At 49.4% G+C, this 25238-nt stretch overlaps 1 protein-coding gene across 1 annotated transcript in view; it reads left to right on the forward strand.

Annotated features, from left to right (window-relative positions):
* Positions 1 to 800: 800 nt before the first annotated feature.
* Positions 801 to 25238, forward strand: part of SH2D4B (SH2 domain containing 4B) — a 170532-nt gene continuing 146094 nt past the window's right edge. The window contains exon 1 of the mRNA XM_060241044.1: positions 801 to 984. Within this exon, the coding sequence (XP_060097027.1) occupies positions 801 to 984 (184 nt within the window). The remainder of the gene's footprint in view (positions 985 to 25238) is intronic.

A 25238-nucleotide genomic window follows, 5' to 3' on the forward strand; every position in this document is an offset into this window, starting at 1 on the left:
CTCGTAGCACCTTTGGGCTTTCTCTCCATCCTTTTTTAAAACCTTTCGTCTGCAAGTTTGAAAATCGTTTTGAATCAGTCGATGCCGAATCACCACCTCCATTGACAGAAACTAAACATGACCTCTGCAGGAGTCGGGCGGTGGCATGCTCTCCGGCTGAGAGTAAGCGGAGCCAGGAGCCGATGTGTAAACGTGTGTAACCTCTTATCGTCGGCGATCGGCTCGGCGCTGGAGTGACATGGATATCGCTGGTGTAGCTGTTTCTTTTCACCATGACATCACGGATTTAAAAATAAACCCAGACGACACACATGTCCCAGCACTACATCCAGACGACACCGATGGGAAGGCGTTTCCAAAAGAACAGGGGAACCCAGAAAACAGAGACTCACTGCCATTTCCAGATGGGCTTTATTTGAACACACTGAGGTCTTCCTGGATTATTTAAATAAGCAAATCTGAAGAGCTGTCCCTCACTGTTTTGGGACCCTGCTTGCCACTGCTGTCACGCCAGCGGCCCATCAGTCCTTTGTGTGTCTTTCACCCGGCTCCTCTCCTGCTCTGTCTTCCCTCACTGAACACCTGTCGATCGGTGATGTGAGTGATTATTTTGGTGGCCTTTAAAGGAAAGCGATCGGAGCATGCAAGAGAACCGGCCAGGCTCTGAGGAAAAAGACGGGCTCCTTCATTCGGCTTGTTTTGAGGCACACTGAAGGCGTCGTTTTGGGTAGGACGTGTTTCTTTGGGGAAGGTCTTCGTTGACGGTGTCTGAGCGGGGGGGCCTTTAAAAGCACTCTGCCATGCTGCAGCAAATTCTGCGGGACATGTACATCGATCCGGAGCTACTGGCCGAGCTGAATGACGAACAGAAGCACATCCTCTTCTACAAGATGAGGGAAGAGCAGGTCAGGCGATGGAGGGAGAGGGAGGAGAAGACACGCGAGGATGAGGCGGGTCTGAAGAGGATGGCGAGGCTCAAACTGAGTAAGATCTGGGGAGCTTTTTGTAGAGCTGCTTCTCCATGTTAATTCTTGTGTGCCAAACTGTACACTTTCTTTTATGTCATATTACTTGTCGTAAGCAGGCCTTGAATTCAGCAGGAGCTCACAGGACAGCAGCTCCTGAACCTTTCTGAGGGCCCCCCCTCTTCCTCCCCACCTACCTTGCCTATTGAATAGGAGGTGCAGCTGCATAGCAATCCCTGGATTAGGAGAGCAGGCAGCCAGCCAGGCATCAGGGGCTTTGTCACAACCCCAGCGGCCCTCATTAACCCCTGGAGAAGCCTGTACCACCCTTTCTCAACTTCTTATGTGATTTGGGGCAGCTGTTGGCTTGCTGGCCTTTTCACTGGAGGGAGGGGCAGCCCAGGAGAGCCCCAGGCAAGTGTGGCCTGATTGGGCTGGCTGGATCTCTAGCCAGCCCAAGCAGGCATCACTTGTCCGGGGCTCTCCTTTCTTGCATCGGGTGGCTTTTGGCTGGTGAGGGGGCGGCATATGCTAATGAGCTCCACCACCTATTTTTCTGCAAAACAACCCTTGGTCTTAAGAAGTCAGTCTCAGAGAAGGCAGGCAGTGGGATGTTTCAAGGTAACCTTGTCAATTTCAGGATAGAGCGTCCAGGGAGCCAGGCTGTCCAAATTCAGGCCAAGCCCTTTCAGATGTTACAACTGGCCGTTCTTGGAACCTTCCAACTGACATTTACCAGAAGCGGGAGCTTCTCCTGATACAGGAGGTTGCTATATTGTGCGTGAACAGGAGCAACATGCATGTTCAGCCTTGGTATATACAGGGGTGGAATTCTAGCAGGATCTCCTTTGCATATTAGGCCACACACCCCTGATGTAGCCAATCCTCCAAAAGCTTATGAGGCTCTTTTTTGTAAGCTCTTGTAGGATTTGCTACATCAGGGGGATGTGGCCTAATATGCAAAGAAGCTCCTGCTAGAATTCCACCCCTAGATATCTGTGAATGCAAACTCTGAAAAATCCCATTCACACACGCCGGAGCTGCTAGTGCATGGTAAATACCCACCTTGCCCATGATAACCACTTGTTAGGAAGCTCTATCCACAAGTCAGCAGACTCCTGGGACACCAGACTGTAACATCTGAAAAGCTCTTCAGGAACAACTAGTGCACTTTAACAAAAGCAGCCATTTCTTTAGTTATTTAGGGGATTTCCAGAGCTTTTTTTGAGCAGGAATGCATGGGAACACAATTCTGGCTTGCTTGGCATCAGAGGGTGTGGCCTAATATGTAAATGAGTTCCTGCTGGGGGTTCCCCCACAAAACAGTGTGAAGCAATGGTGTGGTCTAATATGCAAATGAGCTTCTTCTTTTAGTGGGACTTTGGTGTGATTCTGTGCGTTTGAAAAGCAGCTTCTGCTTCTGACTGGCAAGTGTGGGGGAGGTGGCGCTAGCAGGGGAAGAGGCCACCAGGGCTTGTGGGGCCACCACTACTGAAGGACCTGGGCTGGATTGGCTACTTTCCCCACCAGCACCACCTTCCTTGTCATGGGCTCCTGAAGTGTGCCCAGCTGCTGTACTGCCATCTTGGCCTGCAGCTGCATCCCTGCTCGCTGCATCCGCCTCCTTCACCTTGCCGCTGACTGCCTCAGCAGGCCACCCCTTTGAGAGCCAGTTTGGCTTAGTGGTTAAGTGTGCACACTCTTATCTGGGAGAACCGGGTTTGATTCCCCACTCCTCCACTTGCACCTGCTGGAATGGCCTTGGGTCAGCCAGAGCTCTCTTATCTGGGAGAACCGGGTTTGATTCCCCTCTCCTCCACTTGCAGCTGCTGGAATGGCCTTGGGTCAGCCAGAGCTCTCTTATCTGGGAGAACCGGGTTTGATTTCCCACTCCTCCACTTGCAGCTGCTGGAATGCCCTTCGGTCAGCCAGAGCTCTCTTATCTGGGAGAACCGGGTTTGATTCCCCTCTCCTCCACTTGCACCTGCTGGAATGGCCTTCGGTCAGCCAGAGCTCTCTTATCTGGGAGAACTGGGTTTGATTTTCCACTCCTCCACTTGCAGCTGCTGGAATGGCCTTGGGTCAGCCAGAGCTCTCTTATCTGGGAGAACCGGGTTTGATTTCCCACTCCTCCACTTGCAGCTGCTGGAATGCCCTTCGGTCAGCCAGAGCTCTCTTATCTGGGAGAACCGGGTTTGATTCCCCTCTCCTCCACTTGCACCTGCTGGAATGGCCTTGGGTCAGCCAGAGCTGTTGCAAGAGTTGTCCTTGAAAGGGCAGCTGCTGTGAAAGCTCTCTCAGCCCCACCTAACTCCAGGGTGTGGGGGAGGGAAAGTAAAGGAGATTGTGACCGCTCCGAGACTCTGAGATTCAGAGTATAGGGAAGGATATAAATCCGATATCATCATCATCATCATCATCATCATCATCATCATCATCATCATCATCATCATCTTCTTCTTCTTCTTCTTCTTCTTCTTCTTCTTCTTCTTCTTCTTCTTCTTCTTCTTCTTCTTCTTCTTCTTCTTCTTCTTCTTCTCTGCTGCTGGCCTTTCCTCCTCTACTGCTTCTCCTTTACAAGCCTCCTGGGTGAGTTCTTGGTGGGAGTTCGGGGTGTCAGGGCCATCCTCAGGCAATGGGGGGAGGGTGGGTGAGAGCCTGGGCTCTCCTAGATCACTGCACACCAGGCAGCAGCTTCCCCTGTTGAGGTGGTGGTTAGATTGAACCCCAGGCAGGCAGCTACCTGTTTTCCAGCTTTCTTGTGCCATGTCTTTAAACTGGGACGGCACAAGAAAGCCCAAAGCAGCTGAGCAGCTGGGAGCACTCTCGCCGCTCAGCTGTTTTTGTGGCTTTCTGAAAACCTTGTTTAAAGGGACCGCAGTCCCTTTAAATGAGGTTTGCTGGGCCCATGAACCACAAAATTAACTTTTTTTTAATCAGGGAGCAAAGCAATCCAGTTTGCGGTTGGTGCAGGCTCATCCCTAGTAGGGCATCTGCTTAGCCTGCAGAAGACTCCAGGTTCAATCTCCAGCATGTTAAATTAAAGTGATGCAAAAGACCTGGAGAGCTATGGCCAGTCTGAGTAGACAGTAGGGCTGCCAAGCCTCCGGGCTGGGTGGGGGTTCTCCCGCCTGGGAGGTTCCCCTGGGCCAGTGGGGGGAACCTCCCCCGACATTGCCAGCGCGATGCCATCACCCACCGGCCACTCTAGGCATTTCTGGTAAACTCTATGGTTTTCCCAGATGCTCTAGCAATTTGGGAGGGAAAAACTCTATGGGAAGTCCCCCGCTGGAGGCCGCAGGAGACTTGGCAACCCTAGTAGACAGCGATGACTCTGATGGATGAAGGATCTGATTCAGTATAAGGCAGATTCACGTTTGTTCAAGTTTCCCCTCAACACACTGAGTTGGGGTTTTGGTCTGCCAGGGTCAGTATTGGTTCCTCTAGCAGGTAACAGAGCCCTAGAGTCTCAGGCAGGAATCTTTCACATCACTTGCTACCTTTTGAGAACCAATTTGGAGTAATAATGGGTAAGTGTGTAGACTCTAATCTGGGAGAACCAGGTTTGATGCCCCGCTTCTCCATATGCACCTGCTGATGTGACCTTGGGTCAGTTTCAATTCTTGAAAGAGCTGTCCCCTCAAGAGCAGTTCTCCCAGAGCTCTGTCAGCCCCACCTACCTCACAGGATGTGTGTTGTGGGGAGGGGAAGGGAAAGAAGACTGTGAACTGCTCTGAGACTCTGAGGGAAGGGAAGGGTAAATCCAATCTCCTCCTCTTTCTCCTCCTCCACCACTACCACCAGGGGTAGAACATAAGAGAAGCCATGTTGGATCGGGCCATAGGTGCATCCAGTCCAACACTCTGTGTCACACAGTGGCCAAAAATCCCAGGTGCCATCAGGAGGTCCACCAGTGGAGCCAGGACACTAGAAGACCACACATTGTTGCCCCTCCCAAACACCAAGAATACAGAGCATCACTTGTCCCAGACAGAGAGTTCTTGTCAACTAGTTCCAACAATACGCTGTGGCTAATAGCCACTGATGGACCTCTGCTCCATATGTTTATCCAATCCCCTCTTGAAGCTGTCTATGATTGTAGCTGCCACCACCTCCTGTGGCAGTGAATTCCACATGTTAATCATCCTTTGGGTGAAGAAGTCCTTCCTTTTATCCGTTCTAACCTGATTGCTCAGCAATTTCATTGAGTGCCCATGAGTTCTCGTATTGTGAGAAAGGGAGAAAAGTACTTCTTTCTCCACCTTCTCTATCCAGGGCATAATAGGACCTTCTGTAAGCAGAGGTGGTGCTCTACTACTAAGCCATGCCCTCTCCTCTCCAAATGAATGGCAGTGAAAGAGATGAGGAGGAGCTACAGTCATTCTGCCCTCCCTTCTCTTGCCCATTGGTGAGATGAAGGTAGATTCTGCAAGCACTGAGTCATTACCAACTCATGGGGTGATGTTGCATCACAACGTTTTCATGGCAGACTTTTTACAGGGTGGTTTGCCACTGCCTTCCCCGGTCCTCTACACTCCCCCCGCCCCCCAGCAAGCTGGGTACTCATTGACCGACCTCAGAAGGATGGAAGGCTGAGTCAACCTTGAGGTCATGAGCAGAGCTTGGACTTTCAGATTTTACCCATTACTTATTTGCACTAGACTCTAAGCCAGGGGTGTCGAACTCATTTGTTATGGGGGCCAGATCTGACAGAAAGGTGCTTTCTTTGCATTTCTCCCATGGGATCCAGGGAACTGGGTAAAGGAAGCTCTGGCTCTTTCCTTCCTTCCCCAGGGGACCAGGAGGGGGAGGAGCCTTAGCCAGAATGAAGAGAGCCTTGGCTCAGTAGCTCTGCTGTGCGATTGAGAGGGCCTCGAAAAAGAAGCCCTGCCTTCTCCCCTTTCTTCCCAAGGGAGGAGCCTCAGCCAATGAAGAAAATAAGAGGTTTTGCTCTGTAGCTCCTGTGTGATTGAGCAAGCCCGGCAAGGCAAGCTGTGATGCAGAAGGAAGCAAGAGAGAGGAAGGAAGCAGATGACAGCCAGTTGCTCGGGGGCCTGATAGGAGCCCTCTGGGGGCCTGATTTGGCCCCCAGGCCTGATGTTTGACACCCCTGCTCTAAGCCCTACCGATGTCACATCCCTTTGCCTATTCCCACAGTTTTGCAGCACAGTGCAAAAAACAGTCTCTTCAAAAAAGAAAAACAAGGGATGGACTGTAGTTCAGCAGCAGGACATTTGATCTGCATGTACAAAATTCTAGGCTCTGACTGGCCTCTAGTCTTTTTTTTAAAGGACTGAGTAGCCCAGGCTAGCCTGATCTCATCTGATCACCAAAGCTAACCGGGGTCAGCCCTGATTAGTGCTTGGATGGGAGACCACATAAGAACATAAGAGAAGCCATGTTGGATCAGGCCAATGGCCCATCCAGTCCAACACTCTGGGTCACATAAGAGAAGCCATGTTGGATCAGGCCAATGGCCCATCCAGTCCAATACTCTGTGTCACATAAGAACATAAGAGAAGCCATGTTGGATCAGGCCAATGGCCCATCCAGTCCAACACTCTGTGTCACATAAGAACATAAGAGAAGCCATGTTGGATCAGGCCAATGGCCCATCCAGTCCAACACTCTGTGTCACATAAGAACATAAGAGAAGCCATGTTGGATCAGGCCAATGGCCCATCCAGTCCAACACTCTGTGTCACATAAGAGAAGCCATGTTGGATCAGGCCAATGGCCCATCCAGTCCAACACTCTGTGTCACATAAGAACATAAGAGAAGCCATGTTGGATCAGGCCAATGGCCCATCCAGTCCAACACTCTGTGTCACATAAGAACATAAGAGAAGCCATGTTGGATCAGGCCAATGGCCCATCCAGTCCAACACTCTGTGTCACATAAGAACATAAGAGAAGCCATGTTGGATCATGCCAATGGCCCATCCAGTCCAATACTCTGTGTCACATAAGAACATAAGAGAAGCCATGTTGGATCAGGCCAATGGCCCATCCAGTCCAACACTCTGTATCACACAGTGGCCAAAACCCATGTGTCCTCAGGAGGTCCACCAGCAGGACCACCCACTGAAGCCCACCCAATGTTGCCCCCCCCCCAGCAACAAGAATACAGAGCAGCACTGCCCCAGCTATAAGAACATAAGAGAAGCCATGTTGGATCAGGCCAGTGGCCCATCCAGTCCAACACTCTGTGTCACATAAGAGAAGCCATGCTGGATCTGGCCAGTGGCCCAGTCCAACTATCTGTGCCACATAAAAACATAAGAGAAGCCATGTTGGATAAGGCCAATGGCCCATCCAGTCCAACACTCTGTGTCACATAAGAACATTAGAGAAGCCGTGTTGGAGCAGGCCAATGGCCCATCCAGTCCAACACTCTGTGTCACATAAGAACATAAGAGAAGCCGTGTTGGATGAGGCCAATGGCCCATCCAGTCCGATACTTTGTGTCACATAAGACAAGTCATGTTGGATCAGGCCAATGGCCCATCCAGTCCAACACTCTGTGTCACATAAGAGAAGCCATACTGGATCAGGCCAATGGTGCATCCAGTCCAACAATCTGTGTCACACAGTGGTCAAATAAACCAGGTGCCATCAGGCGGTCCACCAGTGGGACCAGGGCACAAGAAGCCCTCCCGCTGTCCCCCCCCCCCCAGCACCAAGAATACACAGCATCACTGCTCCAGACAGAGAGTTCCATCAATACGCTGTGACTAATAGCCACCGATGGACCTCTGCTGCAGATGTTTATCCAATCCCCTCTTGAAGCTGGCTATGCTTGTAGCCGCAACTACCTCCTGCAGTGAATTCCATGTGTTAATCACCCTTTGGGTGAAGAAGTACCTCCTTTTATCCGTTCTAACCCGACTGCTCAGCAATTTCATTGAGTGCCCACGGGTTCTCATATTATGAGAAAGGGAGAAAAGGAGTTCTCTCTCTACCTTCTCTATCCTGTGCATCATCTTGTAAACCACCCACTAAGGTTTGCTATGCAGTGGCAGGCCATGGCAAACCACCTCTGAACATCTCTTGCCTTCAAAGCCCAACAGGGCAGTATAAGTCAGGCACAAGGTGATAGCACTTTGTTCCACACACGCAAGGGGTGATGTGAAAGACCTGTTCCCCCCCCCCCTCCAAAACCCAGAAAGCCACTGCTAGTCAGAGTAGATAAGACCAATGGTATGGCCAGAGCCTTTTTTTGTGGCAGGAACTCCTTTATATGGCTGAGGACAAGCCTATCTGAGGGACCGTCTCTCCCCATATGAACCCCAGAGGGCACTGAGATCAGTTGGGAAAAACAAAATGATTATCCCTGGACCGAGAGAAGTCAAGCTGCAAAACACCAGAGTGCGGGCCTTTTCAGCTGCGGCCCCGGTCCTATGGAATCAGCTCCCAGAGGAGGTGCGGGCCCTGCGGAATCTCGACCAATTCCGCAGGGCCGGCAAAACGGTCCTCTTTAAACAAGCGTATGCCGGCTACTGAATTAGGACCTAGAGTAGCCGTGTCTCAAGACTCTCGTCAGTATAGATACTTAAACTGGCAGGCACCAGCGTCAGAATATTATTATGCTGCCAGATTAATTTAACTCAAACTGTGAATTCTAAATTTTTTTTAATTATTAACGGGTTTTTATAATGTTTAGATGTTTTTATTGTTAACTAAGTTTTATCTATTACCTATTGTTGTACATGTATAGATGCTGTTAGCCGCCCTGAGCCGCCTCGGCGGGGAGGGCGGGATACAAATAAAATTTATTATTATTATTATTATTTGTATATTAGGCCACACCCCCTGATGTAGCCAATCCTCCTGGAGCTTACAGGAGGCCCTATATTAACAGCCCTGTAAGCTCTTGGATGGCACAGAGTGGTAAAGCTGCAGTTCTGCAGTCCAAGCTCTCTGCACACGACCCGAGTTCCATCCCAGCGGAAGCTGGTTCAGGTAGTCAGCTCCAGATTGACTCAGCCTTCCATCATTCCAAGGTCAGTAAAAGGAGTCCCCAGCTCGCTGGGGGGAAAGCGTAGATGACCGGGGAAGGCAATGGCAAACCACCCCGTAAAAAGTCTGCCATGAAAACGTGAAAGCAACATCACCCCAGAGTCGAAAACGACTGGTGCTTGCACAGGGGACTACCTTGACCTTATTAAGCTCTTGGAAAGGAGCCGCATGGTGCAGAGTGGTAAAGCTGCAGTACTGCAGTCCAACTTCTGCTCACGACCTGAGTTCGCTCCCAGCGGAAGCTGGGTTCAGGTAGATGGCTCAAGGTTGATTCAGTCTTCCATCCTTCCGTGGTCGGTAAAATGAGTACCCAGCTCACTGGGGCCGGGGGGGAGTACAGATGACTGGGGAAGGCAATGGCAAACCACCCTGTAAAAAAGTGCCATGAAAACGTCATGGTGCGATGTCACCCCAGAGTCAGAAACTACTGGTGCTTGCACAGGGAACTACTTTTACCTTTAAGCTCCTGCAGCATTGGCTACATCAGGGTGTGTGGGTGTGCGTGGCCAAATAGGCAAAGGAGTTCCTGCTATAAAAAAAGCCCTGGGTATGCATTGTGGCTTCAACCTCCCTAGTCCCCCCCAAAAAAAACTCAACTAAAGGCCTGTTTGATTGATGTGTGCTCTGGTGGGAAGGGACAGACAGAACTCAGAACGTCGCTCCGCTCGGTGTATCAAAACAACATTAGGGAAGGACGGCTGCCTTGCTCTGGAGATGAACTTCATGCCTGCTAACTCTGAGAGGGAAACAAAAGCAGCGGCAATGTTTTTATATAGTAATTTGTCACACTTCTGACAGCAGCATTTCCATATATAAATTATACATTAAACCTATTCTGTTTTTTAGTGCACCGAATTGTTTTCCGGTTAATTAATTTTCTGGTTTGCAAAAGAGGATGGGGGAAGGAGGAACGAACCGTCACAGGAAACGGTAGACCGTCTGTCTCTAATCTTGGAAGGAAGGCTCCTAGACCCCGTGTCTGCTCCGATCCATTTGCCTCCCTTTTTAACTGCTAGGGTCTTTGGGGAGAAAAGAGATGCAGGTAAAGTGGTTTCTGTTCTGCATTAAAGAGAGCAGGTCTATATTTTTCACTTCAGAGAGCCAGTTTGGTGTAGTGGTTAAGTGCACGTACTCTTATCTGGGAGAACCGGGTTTGATTCCCCACTCCTCCACTTGCGGCTGCTGAAATGGCCTTGGCTTAGCCACAGCTCTTGCAGAGTTGTCTTTGAAAGGGCAGCTGCTGGGAGAGCTCTCTCAGCCCCAACAGGGTATCTGTTGTGGGGGGAGAAGATATAGGAGATTGCAAGTTGCTCTGAGATTCAGAGTGAAGGACAGAGTATAAATCCAATATCATCGTCATCATCGTAGTCGTCGTCTTCTTCTTCTGCCAGTTTGGTGAAGTGGTTAAATGCACAGACTCTTATCTGGAAGAACTGGGTTTGATTCGCCACTCCTCCACCTGCAGCTGCTGGAATGGCCTTGGGTCAGCCATAGCTCTCGCAGAGGTTTTTTTTTTTTAAAGGGCAGATTCTGGGAGAGCTCTCTCAGTCCCACCCACCTCACAGGGTGTCTGTTGTGGGGGAGAAAAGTAAGGGAGATTGTGAGCTGCTCTGAGACTCTTTGGAGTGGAGGGCATGATATAAATCCAATATCTACATCTACCTCACAGGGTGTCTGTTGTGGGGGGGGGGGGAGGTAAAGGAGATTGTGAGCTGCTCAGACTCTTTGGAGTGGAGGGCGGGATATAAATCCAATATCTTCCTCTACCTCACAGGGTGTCTGTTGTGGGGGGGGGGGAAGGTAAAGGAGATTGTGAGCCGCTCTGAGACTCTTTGGAGTGGAGGGTGAGATATAAATCCAATATCTTCATCTACCACACAGGGTGCCTGTTGTGGGGGGTGGGAAGGTAAAGGAGATTGTGAGCTGCTCTGAGACTCTTCGGAGTGAAGGGCGGGATATATATCCAATATCATCTACCTCACAGGGTGTCTGTTGTGGGGGGGTGGGAAGTTAAAGAAGATTGTGAGCTGCTCTGAGACTCTTCGGAGTGGAGGGCGGGATATAAATCCAATATCTTCATCTACCTCACAGGGTGTCTGTTGTGGGGGGGGGGAAGGTAAAGGAGATTGTGAGCTGCTCTGAGACTCTTCGGAGTGGAGGGCGGGATATAAATCCAATATCTTCATCTACCTCACAGGGTGTCTGTTGTGGGGGGGGGGGAAGGTAAAGGAGATTGTGAGCCGCTCTGAGACTCTTCTGAGTGAAGGGCGGGATATAAATCCAATATCTTCATCTACCTCACAGGGTGTCTGTTGTGGGGGGGGGAGGTAAAGGAGATTGTGAGGTGCTCTGAGACTCTTCGGAGTGAAGGGCGGGATATAAATCCAATATCTTCATCTACCTCACAGGGTGTCTGTTGTGGGGGGGGGAGGTAAAGGAGATTGTGAGGTGCTCTGAGACTCTTCGGAGTGGAGGGCGGGATATAAATCCAATATCTTCATCTACCTCACAGGGTGTCTGTTGTGGGGGGGGGGGAAGGTAAAGGAGATTGTGAGGTGCTCCGAGACTCTTCGGAGTGAAGGGCGGGATATAAATCCAATATCTTCATCTACCTCACAGGGTGTCTGTTGTGGGGGAAGAAGGTAAAGGAGATTGTGAGCTGCTCTGAGACTCTTCGGAGTGAAGGGCGGGATATATATCCAATATCATCTACCTCACAGGGTGTCTGTTGTGGGGGGGTGGGAAGGTAAAGGAGATTGTGAGCTGCTCTGAGACTCTTTGGAGTGGAGGGCGGGATATAAATCCAATATCTTCATCTACCTCACAGGGTGTCTGTTGTGGGGGGGGGAAGGTAAAGGAGATTGTGAGGTGATCTGAGACTCTTCAGAGTGGAGGGTGGGATATAAATCCAATATCGTCTTCTTCTTCTACAAGTTGCTCTGAGATTCAGAGTGAAGGGCAGGATTGAAATCCAATATCACCATCAATTCTCCATTTTGCCCTATGGGGATCGGTCTCCATAGGGAATAATGGAGTGCCCATCATATATTTCCCTCCCCCCTTCCGCTTTCTGATGTCCCTGAAGCAGGGGATAGGGCTCTAAGCTAGGGGATCCTCTGCCCCCACCTGGGGATTGGCAACCCTTTTCCCCACCACTTTCACTAATATAGAGTTGCCAGCTCTGGGTTGGGGAATTCCTAGACTTTTTTCCCAAAAGATGACAGCAAACGCTGAGAAAATGATGTAAAAATTATTTCAGATGTGATGAGTGAAGCATATGAGTAGGTAAAATTCACTCGGATAAAGCAGTAAAGCGAAACAGGAGTTCTTTAGACCGGTTATTGATTTTTTCAATACTTCCTGCATACGCTGTGCGAATCTGGAATATTTACGAACTTTCAGGAAATTTTGAAAAATTTTGATATGAATAAAGGAATCAATTTTCTACAAGAGTAAAAAAAACACCTTTATTGGACATAATTGAGATCCATCGGCATTGCAAGAGGTATTCTTTGCACGGAGCTTTTCCTTCTTTCCCAATCTTTTTGTCCGTGTGGCTTTTGTCGTGTTGCACACACACCTGGGGATTGACAACCCTCGTTTGGATGCGCTTTCGGGGGGCATTCACCTGCCGTCCCTGGGGCGACTTACACCGTCTGTCTGAACCCAGCCATGACTATCCAGAAAGATTTCGTCTCTAAGCCGAAGGCAGGTCTTTCTGCGCCCTGCGACATACCAGCCTTTCTGGGACCCCGCTGCCCTCCTTTCTGCACGTAACCTTGGGCTTAATGCTGTGCGTTTGCTCCATTAAGAGGGTTTTATTTCCATCTTAAACAATGCCGGCTGCAAAACAATATGCAAGTCAAGAACAGGCCACTGTGCGTTTTCCGTCGTTTTTGTGCATGCAGGCAGTGGAACAAAACACAAGGCCTATTAAACGGTACATACGAGGTTTAATTTGCTAGAAGTTCAGGGTGGTCAAGTACAGGTTTTTAGTGTTGCTGAATGCAATTAGGACTCCCCGATCTGCTCTAGGAACAATGCGGGAAAGGTCGAATGGAAATTTAATGTTGTATTAAATACAAGTGGGATTTCCCCCAGTAAAATAAGATAATGGGTTCAGCTGGCAATGCAAAGCGGCAGGTCGCACGTTCTGGCTGCAGCACGATAGGGGAGGCCCTAAGCAGCCATAGCTGAAGCCAGACCTGGAGGGTGTCATCTCTAGCACAGCATGGAAGGTTGCCAGCCTCCAGGTGGAGGCTGGAGGTCTCCTGGGATTACAGGTGATCTCCAGGGAACGGGGCTCTGTTCACCCAGAGAAGAGAGCCATTTTGGAGAGTGGATTCTCTGGCATTATACCCCATATACTTCTCCCCAACCTCACCTTCCTCTTGATTCCCCACTCCTCCACTTGCACCTGCTGGAATGGCCTTGGGTCAGCCATAGCTATCGCAGGAGTTGTCCTTGAAATGGCAGCTGCTGTGAGAGCTCTCAGCCCCACCCACCTCACAGCGTATCTGTTGTGGGGGGAGAAGATATAGGAGATTGTAAGCCTCTCTGAGTCTCCGATTCAAAGAGAAGGGCGGGGTATAAATCTGCAGCCTGCCTTCCTTCCTTCCTTCCTTCCTTCCTTCCTTCCTTCCTTCCTTGCTTCCTTCCTTCCTTCCTTCCTTCCTTGAGAGACAGAGAGACAGATACAGCAGACCTGTACCTGGCCTGGATGTCATCCAACCAGAACAGGTTGTCAGCATCCCACTCAACAGGATCATTGCTATGAGTCAAGACCCTGGCAGTTCAATGATCAGAGATGGTCCATTCAGAATAGCTGTTTATTGATACATGACAGGTCAGAGCAAGATGATCCTTGCGGAAACTGACTTTGGCGGGCTTTTGCCCTTCTCTTATAGCTCTGGTCCAAACTGTTACACATTCAAAGCAAAGCGGGAAGCAAACAGTCCCTCCCCCCAAGACTCTTCCCAGGCCCCTCACGAGTGTGCACTTAATCAGGCAAGAGTGACCTCGGTAACTCTTGAGACCAGGCAGAAAGGGATGTTTCGACTGATACACAGAGGTTCACCTTTAAGACCAAGTAAGTTTTATTCAGAATGGAAGCTTTCGTATGCTCTAAGCAGACTTCATCAGGTAAAATTGGAATGACAAGCAGCAGTTCTTAATATAAGTGGGCAGTGAGCTGGTATGTGGAATCATGGGAACGTTTTTAGCAGATTAACAGAATCACAAATTGAGGTCTGTGTTTGTTAGTTAATGTTGTTAACTGGGCTGAAAAGAACATCGGAGGGTGATAAAAAAAAGCAGATTGATGTCGTAGGTGTGAAGTGCCATAAATCTGGGTAACGTTCTGGCTTTGTTAGTTTTGGGTTTAAATAGAGGGCATAGTTACTCGAGAGGTAAATACAGTGGTTAGTATATGCAATAAGATAAACAGCCGATATCCCTTATTCGAGTATGTCATGATTCTACATACCGACTCGTTGCCCACTTATATTAAGTATTGCTGCTTGCTATTCCAATTTTGTCTGATGAAGTCTGCTTAGAGCATATGAAAGCTTCCATTCCGAATAAAACTTTGTTGGTCTTAAAGGTGCCACTTGCCTATTGCTTTGTTCGGTTGCTTCAGACCAACACGGCTGCCCACTCGGATCTATTTACACAGATAGTAGCAAAGTGAAGTGGAGGGACTGGAAAACGAAAGCATCTCTCAATAATGGCAGCAGCCTTCTTGACACGATGGGCCTTTCTGTGCACCGCATTTCCGTTTCCCACCAATTGCTGCGTTTCCTCGTCTTAGTGGCTTCATATAGGGTTTTCTGCTTCTACAGAAATTCCCTGCTTCCTATCCTGGCCTTAGCTAAAATCAGTCCCAAGGCAGGTGTAGCATTGCTCGTGGAGGAGAGAAAGGCAAACGTGTGGCCTGCACTGTTTAGAAGGAAAGGCTTTGCGGGGAAGAGACAAGTCAGATTACTTCTGCCTTCCACGCCAGGTGCAACAGCTCACCTGTGGGAAGAGAGAACAGGCTTCACTTGCGCTCTCTCCTACTGGCCGGCAGGTCAAGCTCTGCTGCAGATTGGAAGGCGAGGCGAATGCCAGGTGTGACGAGGCAAAGAGATGCAGGCTGAACACAGACCCGCGTTTCCTTTTCTAATGAGAGATCATGTGCACAAAGCGGCCCTACGCTAAGTCAGAGCGCTGGTCCATCAAAGTCAGTACTGCCCACCCAAACTGGCAATAGGTTTCCCGGGGTCCTTCAAATCACCTCCTACCTGACGCTTTTTGACTGGAGATGACAGGGATGGAACACGAGGCCTGCTACGTGCACAATACGTGCTCTGCCACTGAGCCTTTCCCGCCTGTAAGATTAGTGATGAGGATCGCACCTCTGGAATCTTACAGTTGACGTGTCCTAGAGCAGGGGTGGCCAACGGTAGCTCTCCAGATGTTTTTCGCCTACAACTCCCATCAGCCCCAGCCATTGGCTATGCTGGCTGGGGGTGATGGGCGTTGTAGGCAAAAAACATCAGGAGAGCTACCGTTGGCCACCCCTGCCCTATAAAAGGCAGGTGCACACTCAGGGGTGGAATCCTAGCAGGGGCTCCTTTGCATACTAGGCCACACCCTCTGATGTAGCCAATCCCCCAAGAGCTTACAAAAAAGAGCCTTGTAAACTCTTGAAGGATTGGCTACATCAGGGGTGCATGGCCTAATATGCAAAGTTGCTCCTGCTAGAGTTCCTTTCCTGTGCACACGCTTTCCTGCCCTTTTAAAGAGTTCGGGGCTGTGATCCTGGCTCTCCCTTTCCCACTTTATTCTCACAACATTCTTGCAAAGGTTAGGTTGAGAGTGGCAAGGAAGAGGAGGAGGGGAAGGAGGAGGTGGTGGTGGAGGAGGAGCAGTTTGGTGTAGTGGTTAAGTGTGCGGACTTTTATCTGGGAGAACCGGGTTTGATTCCCCACTCCTTGACTTGCAGCTGCTGGAATGGCCTTGGGTCAGTCATAGCTCTTTAAGAGTTGGTCCTTGAAAGGGCAGCTTCTGGGAGAGCTCTCTCAACCCCACCCACCTCACAAGGTGTCAGTTGTGGGGGAGGAAGATAAGGGAGATTGTGAGCCGCTCTGAGACTCTGAGATTCGGAGTGGAGGGTGGGATATAAATCCAATATCACCACCACCACCACTACCATCTTCTTCTTCTTCTTCTTCTTCTTCTTCTTCTTCTGCTTTTCATTCTGGTTTTTCCTAAGAATCTCAAAGTGGCTTCCAATCCCCTTCCTCCTCCCACAACAAGCACCTTGTGAAGATGGTAGGACGATAGTTCTGAGAGAATTGTGACTGGCCAAAGGCCACCCAGCTGCCTCATATATGCAACTCCTGGTATCTCCTGTCATTTGGCCTTCAGGCCTGAGTGCCCAAGCCAAAGGGACTTATTAGCATTGATTACTTCCCGGTGATGCCTGGTGACCACCAGACAGCAGAGATTCATTCCCCTGGAGGAAATGGCCGCTTTGAGGGAAGGACTCTGTGGCCTTGTACCCCACTGAGGTCCCTCCTCATCCCAAACCCTGGCCTCCCCCAAGCTCCACTCCCAAATCTCCAGGAATTTCTGAACTCAGAGATGGCAACCCTAGATTCAGACTCAGCTTGATGTTTCTGGTTCAAGGTCAAGCTCCCTAATAATAGAGTTGGAACTTTTGGTTCATCTCTCTGGCAGGTGAGAGAGAGCTAATTCCACTTAGAATCATAGAGTTGGAAGGGACCTCCAGGGTCATCAAGTCCAACCCCCTGCACAATGCAGGAAACTCACAAATACCTCCCCCTAAATTCACAGGATCTCCATTGCTGTCAGATGGCCATCTAGCCTCTGTTTAGAAACCTCCAAGGAAGGAGAGCCCACCACCTCCCGAGGAAGCCTGTTCCACTGAGGAACCGCTCTAACGGTCAGGAAGTTCATCCTAATCTTGAGCCAGAAACACTTTTGATTTAATTTCAACCCATTGGTTCTGGTCCTACCTTCTGGGGCCACAGAAAACAATTCCATCCCATCCTCTATATGACAGCCCTTCAAGTACATGATCATATCACCTTTCAGCCGCCTCCTCTCCAGGCTAAACATCCCCACTTCCTTCAACCTTTCTTCATAGGACTTGTCTCCAGACCCCTCACCATCTTCATTGACCTCCTCTGGACCCGTTCCAGCTTTTTTGTATGCTTCTTAAAATATGGTGTCCAAAACTGAACACAAGACTCCAGGTGAGGTCTAGAGCAGAGTAAAGCGAAACCATCACTATATTTCCTTAAGGCTGACTCCCTTATTAAATTAGGGCTGCCAAGATCCCGCCAGGGGTGGGGGATCCAACGCCCTGCAGGGCCCCAACCCGCTGGCAGGGAGCAGAATCCCCACCCCTGAAGAGCCCTGTTGGCATGTGCCGTCCCCAGCATGAGGACATCACCCTGAAGTACAGTGATTGTGCTGGGGACAGCACGCTGGGGATAGGACTCACCCTATAGGACTCATCCTAAAAACTCTATGGTGCCATAGAGCTTTTACTGCGAGTCCTAGAGCGTCTTTGGTGCCACGTCTCTGTGTGATGATGTCACTTTCTGGTGACATCATCGTGCTGTGCGTGCAAAGCGCATGTGAGGAACAAGTCCCCTGCCACAGCAGCAGAGGGACTTGGCAACCCTATGTCAGATACATAAATCTTGTTTTATTTTACTTAAGAGCTGAGGGATTACACAGGGTCTATAAGAACCTATGTGCCTTATCCTAGCTCTGTGCTATCATCAGCACTATGCACGGCTAAGGGGATGCTTTAATTTTATGAACGAATCCTTCTGAGTATGTTGGAAAACATCCCCGAGTTTTCTTTGATCTGAACCAAGTATATTTAAGGAAAGTACGTAAGCATCTTCTCCTCTGATCAATGACCAGCTTTCTTGGTCAGTTCCTAAACTAAAATACATAATTTAAAAAAGCAACAAAATGGAACCAAGCCTATGAAGTAGGGTTGCTAACCTCCACGTGGTAGCTGGAGATCTCCCAGAATTACAACACAAGAGAACAGAAGATCATAAGAGAAGCCATGTTGGGTCAAGCCAGTGGCTCATCAAGTCCAACACTCTGGGTCACACAGTGGCTGAATCCAGGTGCCATTGGGAGGTCCACCAGCAGATCCAGAACTCCAGATCGCCCACTTTTGCCCTCCAAGCACCAAAAATACACAGCATCATGCCCCCAAACGTAGTGCTCTATACTTTATAGCTAAGAGCCACTGATGGACTTCTGCTCCAGATGTTTATCCAATCCCTTCTTGAAACTGATTTCCAGGCTACAGAGATAATTTCTCCTGGAGAAAATGGCTGTATTGGAGGGTGGATGGTAAGGCATCGCATCACCGTGGAGGTCCATCCCAATTCCCAACTTCACGTTCCCCAGGCTCCACCCCAGGGTTGCCATATCCCTCCTAGCAACCAGGGGGAGGCTTTATCAAAACCAGGAGGGTAGCCTATGCCTCACTGGCAGCAACATGGTGACATCACTTCCGGCATGCACCAGAAGTGATGTCATCCTATTGTTGACATTGAGGTGACACCCTGATATTTGGACAAAAAAAAGGAAGAAAGTATAGGTGCCACAGGACTCAAGCCAGTTTGGTGTAGTGGTTAAGTGTGCGGACTCTTATCTGGGAGAACCGGGTTTGATTCCCCCCTCCTCCACTTGCAGCTGCTGGAATGGCCTTGGGTCAGCCATAGCTCTGGCAGAGGTTGTCCTTGAAAGGGCAGCTGCTGTGAGAGCCCTCTCCAGCCCCACCCACCTTACAGGGTGTCTGTTGTGGGGGAGGAAGGTAAAGGCGATTGTGACCACTCTGAGACTCTGAGATTCGGAGTGGAGGGCGGGATATAAATCCAATTTCTTCTTCTTCAAATTTTATTCTATTGTTCTGGGTGTGTCTGCTGATTGGGATATGGCACTAGATTTTGCTGTTTCCTTATATCGACAGTCCTCAACAGTGCAATCCTAAACAGAGTTACACCCTTTTAAGCACAATGACTTCAGGGGACTCATAAAGGTATAAGTCTTTTGAGGATTGCCCTGTGAATTTTCTAGCTGCACTGGATGCATGGCGGTGATAAAATGCACCATCAAGTTGTAGCTGACTCATTGCTACCTTGTAAGGTTTTCAGAAGAAGAGACAGTCAGGGTGTTTGGCCATTGCTCGGTTCTGTGTGGTGACCCTGGACTTCCTGGTGGCCTCCTGTCCAAATGCATACCAGGGCTGACCTTGCTTCGCTTAGCTTTTAAGATCTGACAAGATAGGGCTTGACTTGGGACATCCAGGTCAATGGACTGAAGGACTAGAAGGAGCATAAGTACCTGCTCCTCGTGTAAAAGCTAGGGCTGCAAAGCCCCCGGTCTGGGTGGGGTTTCCCCCGTTCAGGAGGTTCCCAACCCGCCGGCCCACATTGGGCCGGGGGGGGGAATCTCCCCTGACATCACCAGCGTGATGACATCACCCGGAAATGACATCATCGTGCCGTTGCCACTCTAGGCACTTCTGGGATAACGCTATGATTTTCCTGGACGCTCTAGCCATTTGGGAGGGAAAACTCTATGGTACAATAGGTACCATAGAATTTCCCCCTCCCAAATGGGTAGGGCGTCTGGGAAAACCATAGAGTTTTCCCAGAAATGCCTAGAACGGCTGCGTGTGATGTCGCCGGCGTGATGATATCACTTCCGGGTGACATCATCATGTCGTGCGTATGAAAGTCCCCCGCTGGAGAATGCAGGGGACTTGGTAACCCTAGTAAAAGCTCATTGCAAGGTAGTAAGGGGCCAGAACAGGGAATCATGCAGCTCTCCAACGGGCGACCTCTTCAGTACTTTTTTTTGCTCAGCAGAACCGTTAATTCTTTCATGCAGTTGTTTTATTTCTCATACTGCATTTGTGTGGGTCAGCGCACAGTGTGGGGCTTGCTATTCCTTGTTTCCCTTTCCTGTTTAAGAGGAGACGGTATAGGGTAGAACTCTGCAGGGCCCCTAGAATGAAGCTGCTGGGAGAGATGGCTGAACTCTCCATCAGCATTGTTTAGCGTTTCTGTGCCAAGAGTGAGAGGGACGCGCTGGGCAACTGCCAACCCTTCATGATCAAAGGTGAGTGGGATCAATAGGGTATTCTTCCATCTCGCTCTCTAAGTGTAGATCAAGGACTGAGGCCACAGGTGCGAACCTCAGCGTTGTTCCGGGGTTGCAGACTGAACTGCCGTAGGGGGAAGGGGGCTGACAAGTCCTTCTGTGCCTGAAGTTGCATAGCAACGATTCAAGGAACGACCTTTCAGAACGGAGGTTGGCTGAAAGAATGCTGAGAAAGAGGTACAATCAGATCACGGCATAGGGGCCATACCAAAATAGCGGGATCTGGATTCTATCCTGAGCAGGTCATTCTTTCGCTGTCCACAAGCTTCTCTTTGTCGGCTGCGCATTTGCGTTCATCACCTTTGCAGTGTCAAAACAAAAATTAAAATAAAATTGACCCCGAGTAGTGATCACATAAACCCCCCTTTCCAAGACGATCAAAGCTCCCTTATCAATGCAATGAGAACTGTTGCTCTGAGCAGAGGACTTCCACCTTTTCCAGCCCATGGCACCTTCAGGGCTTTTTTTGTAGCAGGAACTTCTTTGCCTATTAGGCCACACACCCCTGATGTAGCCAGTCCTCCAAGAGCTTACAATAGGCCTTTAAGCTTGTGGAGGATTGGCTACATGAGGGGTGTGGCCTAATATGCAAAGGAGTTCTTGCTACAAAAAAAAAGTCCTGGACACCTTTGGAATTCTGGAACAGTTCCAAACAGTACCGAGCTCTCCGTTATTTCATCCTACAAAGTACTTGCAAAGAAGAAGAAGAAGACGATATTGGATTTATATCCTGCCCTACACTCTGTATCTCAGAGTCTCACAGCAGCTCACAATCTCCTTTTACCTCCCTGCCCCCTACAATAGACACCCTGTGAGGTTGGTGGGGCTGAGAGAGCTCTCACAGCAGCTGCTCTTTCAAGAATAACTCCTGCGAGAGCTCTGGCTGACCCTAGGCCATTCCAGCAGCTGCAAGGGGAGGAGTGGGGAACCAAACCCGGTTCTCTCAGATAAGAGTCCGCACGCTAAACCACTATACCAAACTGGCTCTGCACTGCAAGAGTCTCTGTGTTCCTTCAAAGTCCATAGAGTTCCAAGAATACAGTAACTGGCTGTCCCTGCGCACCCTCGACATAGCTCCCTAGTTTGTTCTACATGTTTCAATCATCTTCCTCATGGAGGGGTAGAAGACAATAGGCCAAATCCATTTTCCAAACCATTTACAATCCTTAACAGTGTTGACACTGTGCTTGTCCATAATCGCACTGGGCACCCTGCGCAGGGGCACTCTAGCAATTTGGGCAAAAACTCTATGGTGCCATAAAGTTTTTGCCCAAATTGCTAGACCGTCCCCTGCGTGACAAGCCCGGTAGGATTATACTACTTCTGGGTGGCATCATTGCGCCTGGCACGTCGGGCGCAATGGAGCTCTTTGGGGGAAGGGATCCCGCTGCTGGCCAGTTCCGAGCCAGTGGGGTGGGGGCCCCCAAAATTGGGGGAATCCCCGCCCCAAGTGAGAGGCTGGGAACCCTACCTATGTTCACGGCTGGCTCCTTTTAATTGTCACAACAGCATTGTGAGGTGGGTTAAGCAGAGTGATAACATATGAAGCTGCCTTATACTGAATCAGACCCTGGGTCCATCAAAGTCAGTCTTGTCTACTCAGACTGGCAGCGGCTCTCCAGGGTCTCAAGCTGAGGTTTTTCACACCTATTTGCCTGGATCCTTTTTAGTTGGAGATGCCGGGGATTGAACCTGGGACCTTCTGCTTACCAAGCAGATGCTCTACCACTCAGCCACCGTCCACCCAGTGAACCCAATGGTGGAACAAGGTTAAGTACACTAACCTAGTCTGCTTGCCACTACTGTATTTTGAGAGAGCCAGTTGGGTGTAGTGGTTAAGTGTGCAGATTCTTATCTAGGAGAACCGGGTTTGATTCCCCACTCCTCCACTGGCAGCTGCTGGAATGGCCTTGGGTCAGCCATAGCTCTCGCAGGAGTTGTCCTTGAAAGGGCAGCTGCTGGGAGAGCCCCCTCAGCCCCACCCACTTCACAGGGTGTCTGTTGTGGGGGGAGAAGATATAGGAGATTGTAAACCGCTCTGAGTCTCTGATTCAGAGAGAAGGGCGGGGTATAAATCTGCAGTCTTCCTTCCTTCCAGTTTGGTGTAATGGTTAAGTGTGTGGACTCTTATCTGGGAGAACCAGGTTTGATTTTCCACTCTTCCACTTGCACCTGTTGGAATGGCCTTGGGTCAGCCATAGCTCTGGCAAAGGTTGTCCTTTAATGGGCAGCTGCTGGGAGAGCCCTCTCAGCCCCACCCACTTCACAGGGTGTCTGTTGTGGGGGGAGAAGACATAGGAGATTGTAAGCCACTCTGAGTCTCCGATTCAGAGAAAAGGGCGGGGTATAAATCTGCAGTCTTCTTTTTCTTCTTTTCATGAATGGCAAAGACATGGCTGGAACATAATTTACCAGCGGCTGGGTGGATCACGATTGACTAAAGGCAGCCTGAAAAAGAGGAGCCTTGCATGCCCTGAGGAGCCTAGGGAGAACCTTGTAGGCATGCACCTCTTCAGGCAGGTGGTTCCATAGGCTGGGGGCCACTACTGAAAAGGCCCTTGCCTTTGTTGACACAAAGGGGGGGCAGTTCATAGACCAGGGACCTTCAATAAATTCTGAAATTCTTCTTCTTTTTCTTCTCCTGTAGAAAAAAGCACAAATTTTGACTACCACAAATTTTGTTAGCCTTTAAGGCACTACTGGACTCTTGCTTTTTTCTATGGCTGCAGAAAAACATGGCTTCCCATCTTGATCCATTGCGAATGTCAGGCCTCATTTTGGGCAGGAGCTCACAGGAGCAGAGCTCCGGAACCTTTCGATTTTATTGTGCTCTTTCTCCCCCCCCCCCCAATACATGCTTTGGAGTTCCATTGTTCAACCCTCCGGTGGGAATTCTACTGATTTGATGAACATTCTAATATTCTCCCCCCCACCACAAAAAAACATTGCCCAAACATATCAAAAAGACAGATGGAAATCTTCCTCATGCCTCTGGGGCCACAGAGGAGAAAGTAATTTAGAAAGTACGATGGAAGTCAAGATTTCTTATGACAATTCTAATTCAACAAGCAGTTGAAGGTAGATGCCGAGGTGATATAAGTTAGTACACCTTCTGGTGATGTCAGGGGTGTCTGGCGCATGTAAATGAGTTGTGCCAATGAGCTCCAGCACCCCTTTTTCTATGAAACGATGACCCCTGACTACTGTGTTGTTGTTGTTGTTCAGTCGCACAGCTGAGTTCGAATCTTTGCGACCCCATGGACCAAGTCACGCCAGGCCCTCTTGTCTTCCACCATCCTCGGAAGTCTGCTCAAATTCGTGTTTGTTACATCAGTAACGCCGTCCAGCCATCTCCTCATTTGCCGTCCCCTTCTTCTTTTGCCTTCTGCCTTTCCCAGCATCAGGGTCTTCTCCAGGGAGTGCTCCCTTTTCATTTGGTGGCCAAAGGATTTGAGCTTCAGCTTCAGCATCTGACCTTCCAGGGAACAGTCTGGGTTCATTTCCCTTAGGGCTGGCTGATCTGATCTTCTTGCAGTCCAGGGGACTCTCAAGATTCTTCTCCAGCACCACAACTCGAAAGCATCTATTCTTCTGTGCTCGGCCTTCCTTATGGTCCAGTCCTCACAGCTATACATGTACGACTACTACACTCCTGATGAAAATACCAGTCTCAGTGTGATGCAGCGCACACTGCAGGATCTGTCCCTTCGCAGGACACTACAAAAATTCGCTGTACCCAAGCCGAGCTGCTTCACGTTCCTTTATTTCCATTTGATGGCGGTGCCGCATAACTCGCCGTTCCCCCTCCTAGCCTCCGTCTTATTTATTTGTTTTTATTGATAAATCTTTTTTAGCTGCCTCTCAGTAAAAGGCCCAAAGTGATGTACAATAAAACAGGGAATTAAAGCAATGTATCTGTTAAAAACAACCCCCTCCCCCCCCCCTAACATTTAAAGCGAGCAGTAGTTTAGAATCATGGGCAATAAAATGCGAATATAAAGTCCAAACAAAGGACAATACTATTTTAAAAGGGCTATTGGAATAGAAATATGCTGGGTAGTGAAAAACGGTATGAAGATCGACCTTGGCCCAGTTGATGTGGCCGTATGCCTAATATAGTGGGCACCACAAGTCTGAATGTTCTGCATTCAATGCTTCTATGCGATAACCTTGCGGTTCTGTCTTCAAGAATGAAAGATACTTAGAGCAAGGCCTCACTTGCTAAGGGCTTTCTTTTTTTTGGGGGGGGGGGGCGGGTTCTCCTAACTTTTCTCATGGAATGCCAAAATTGTTAATAGCACCATAAATCATAGAATCATACCTCCCGGGTCATCTAGTCCAACCCCTTGCACAATGCAGGACACTCACAAACACCACCCCCTAAATTCGCAGGACCTTCGTTGCTGTCAGATGGCCATCTAGCCTCTCTTTAAAAACTTCCAAGGAAGGAGAGCCCACCACCTCATAAGGAAGCCTGTTCCACTGAGGAACCGCTCTAACTGTCAGGAAGTTCTTCCTAATGTTGAGCCGGAAACTCTTTTGATTTAATTTCAGCCCATTGGTTCTGGTCCTGCCTTCTGGGGCCCCAGAAAACAATCCCACCCCATCCTCTAGATGACAGCCCTTCAAGGACTTGAAGATGGTGCTCATATCACCTCTCGGCCTAAGGATAAGTGGGTGTTGGGTGGAGAACCTTGCTTGTATCTCAGAGACAACAATCTGGCGATGACTGGTTCCACAAGGGGATTTTTCCTTGCAGGGAAAGCAGAAAGCCCCCCAAGTAGGGGGAATGTTCACATAGGTCAGTTACAGATGGGTGGTTTAAGCTGACCTAGGGACATCGGGCAATCGGATCTAAAAAGAGTGTCCAAATACGCAAAGTGGTACCTAATTTCTGAGGCAGCTTAGAGGCACATTCCTGGCCATCTGGGCAGCTGGGAAGCAGCCTGGGAGAAAAAAACCCAAACAACTGTGCACAGAAAAAGAAATAATATACAAAAACCCATGGTTCTTATATAGCAAATTTGATTAACAATCATAAGAACA

The sequence above is a fragment of the Heteronotia binoei genome, chromosome 6 (assembly GCF_032191835.1).
Source record: "Heteronotia binoei isolate CCM8104 ecotype False Entrance Well chromosome 6, APGP_CSIRO_Hbin_v1, whole genome shotgun sequence".
NCBI lineage: Eukaryota > Metazoa > Chordata > Lepidosauria > Squamata > Gekkonidae > Heteronotia > Heteronotia binoei.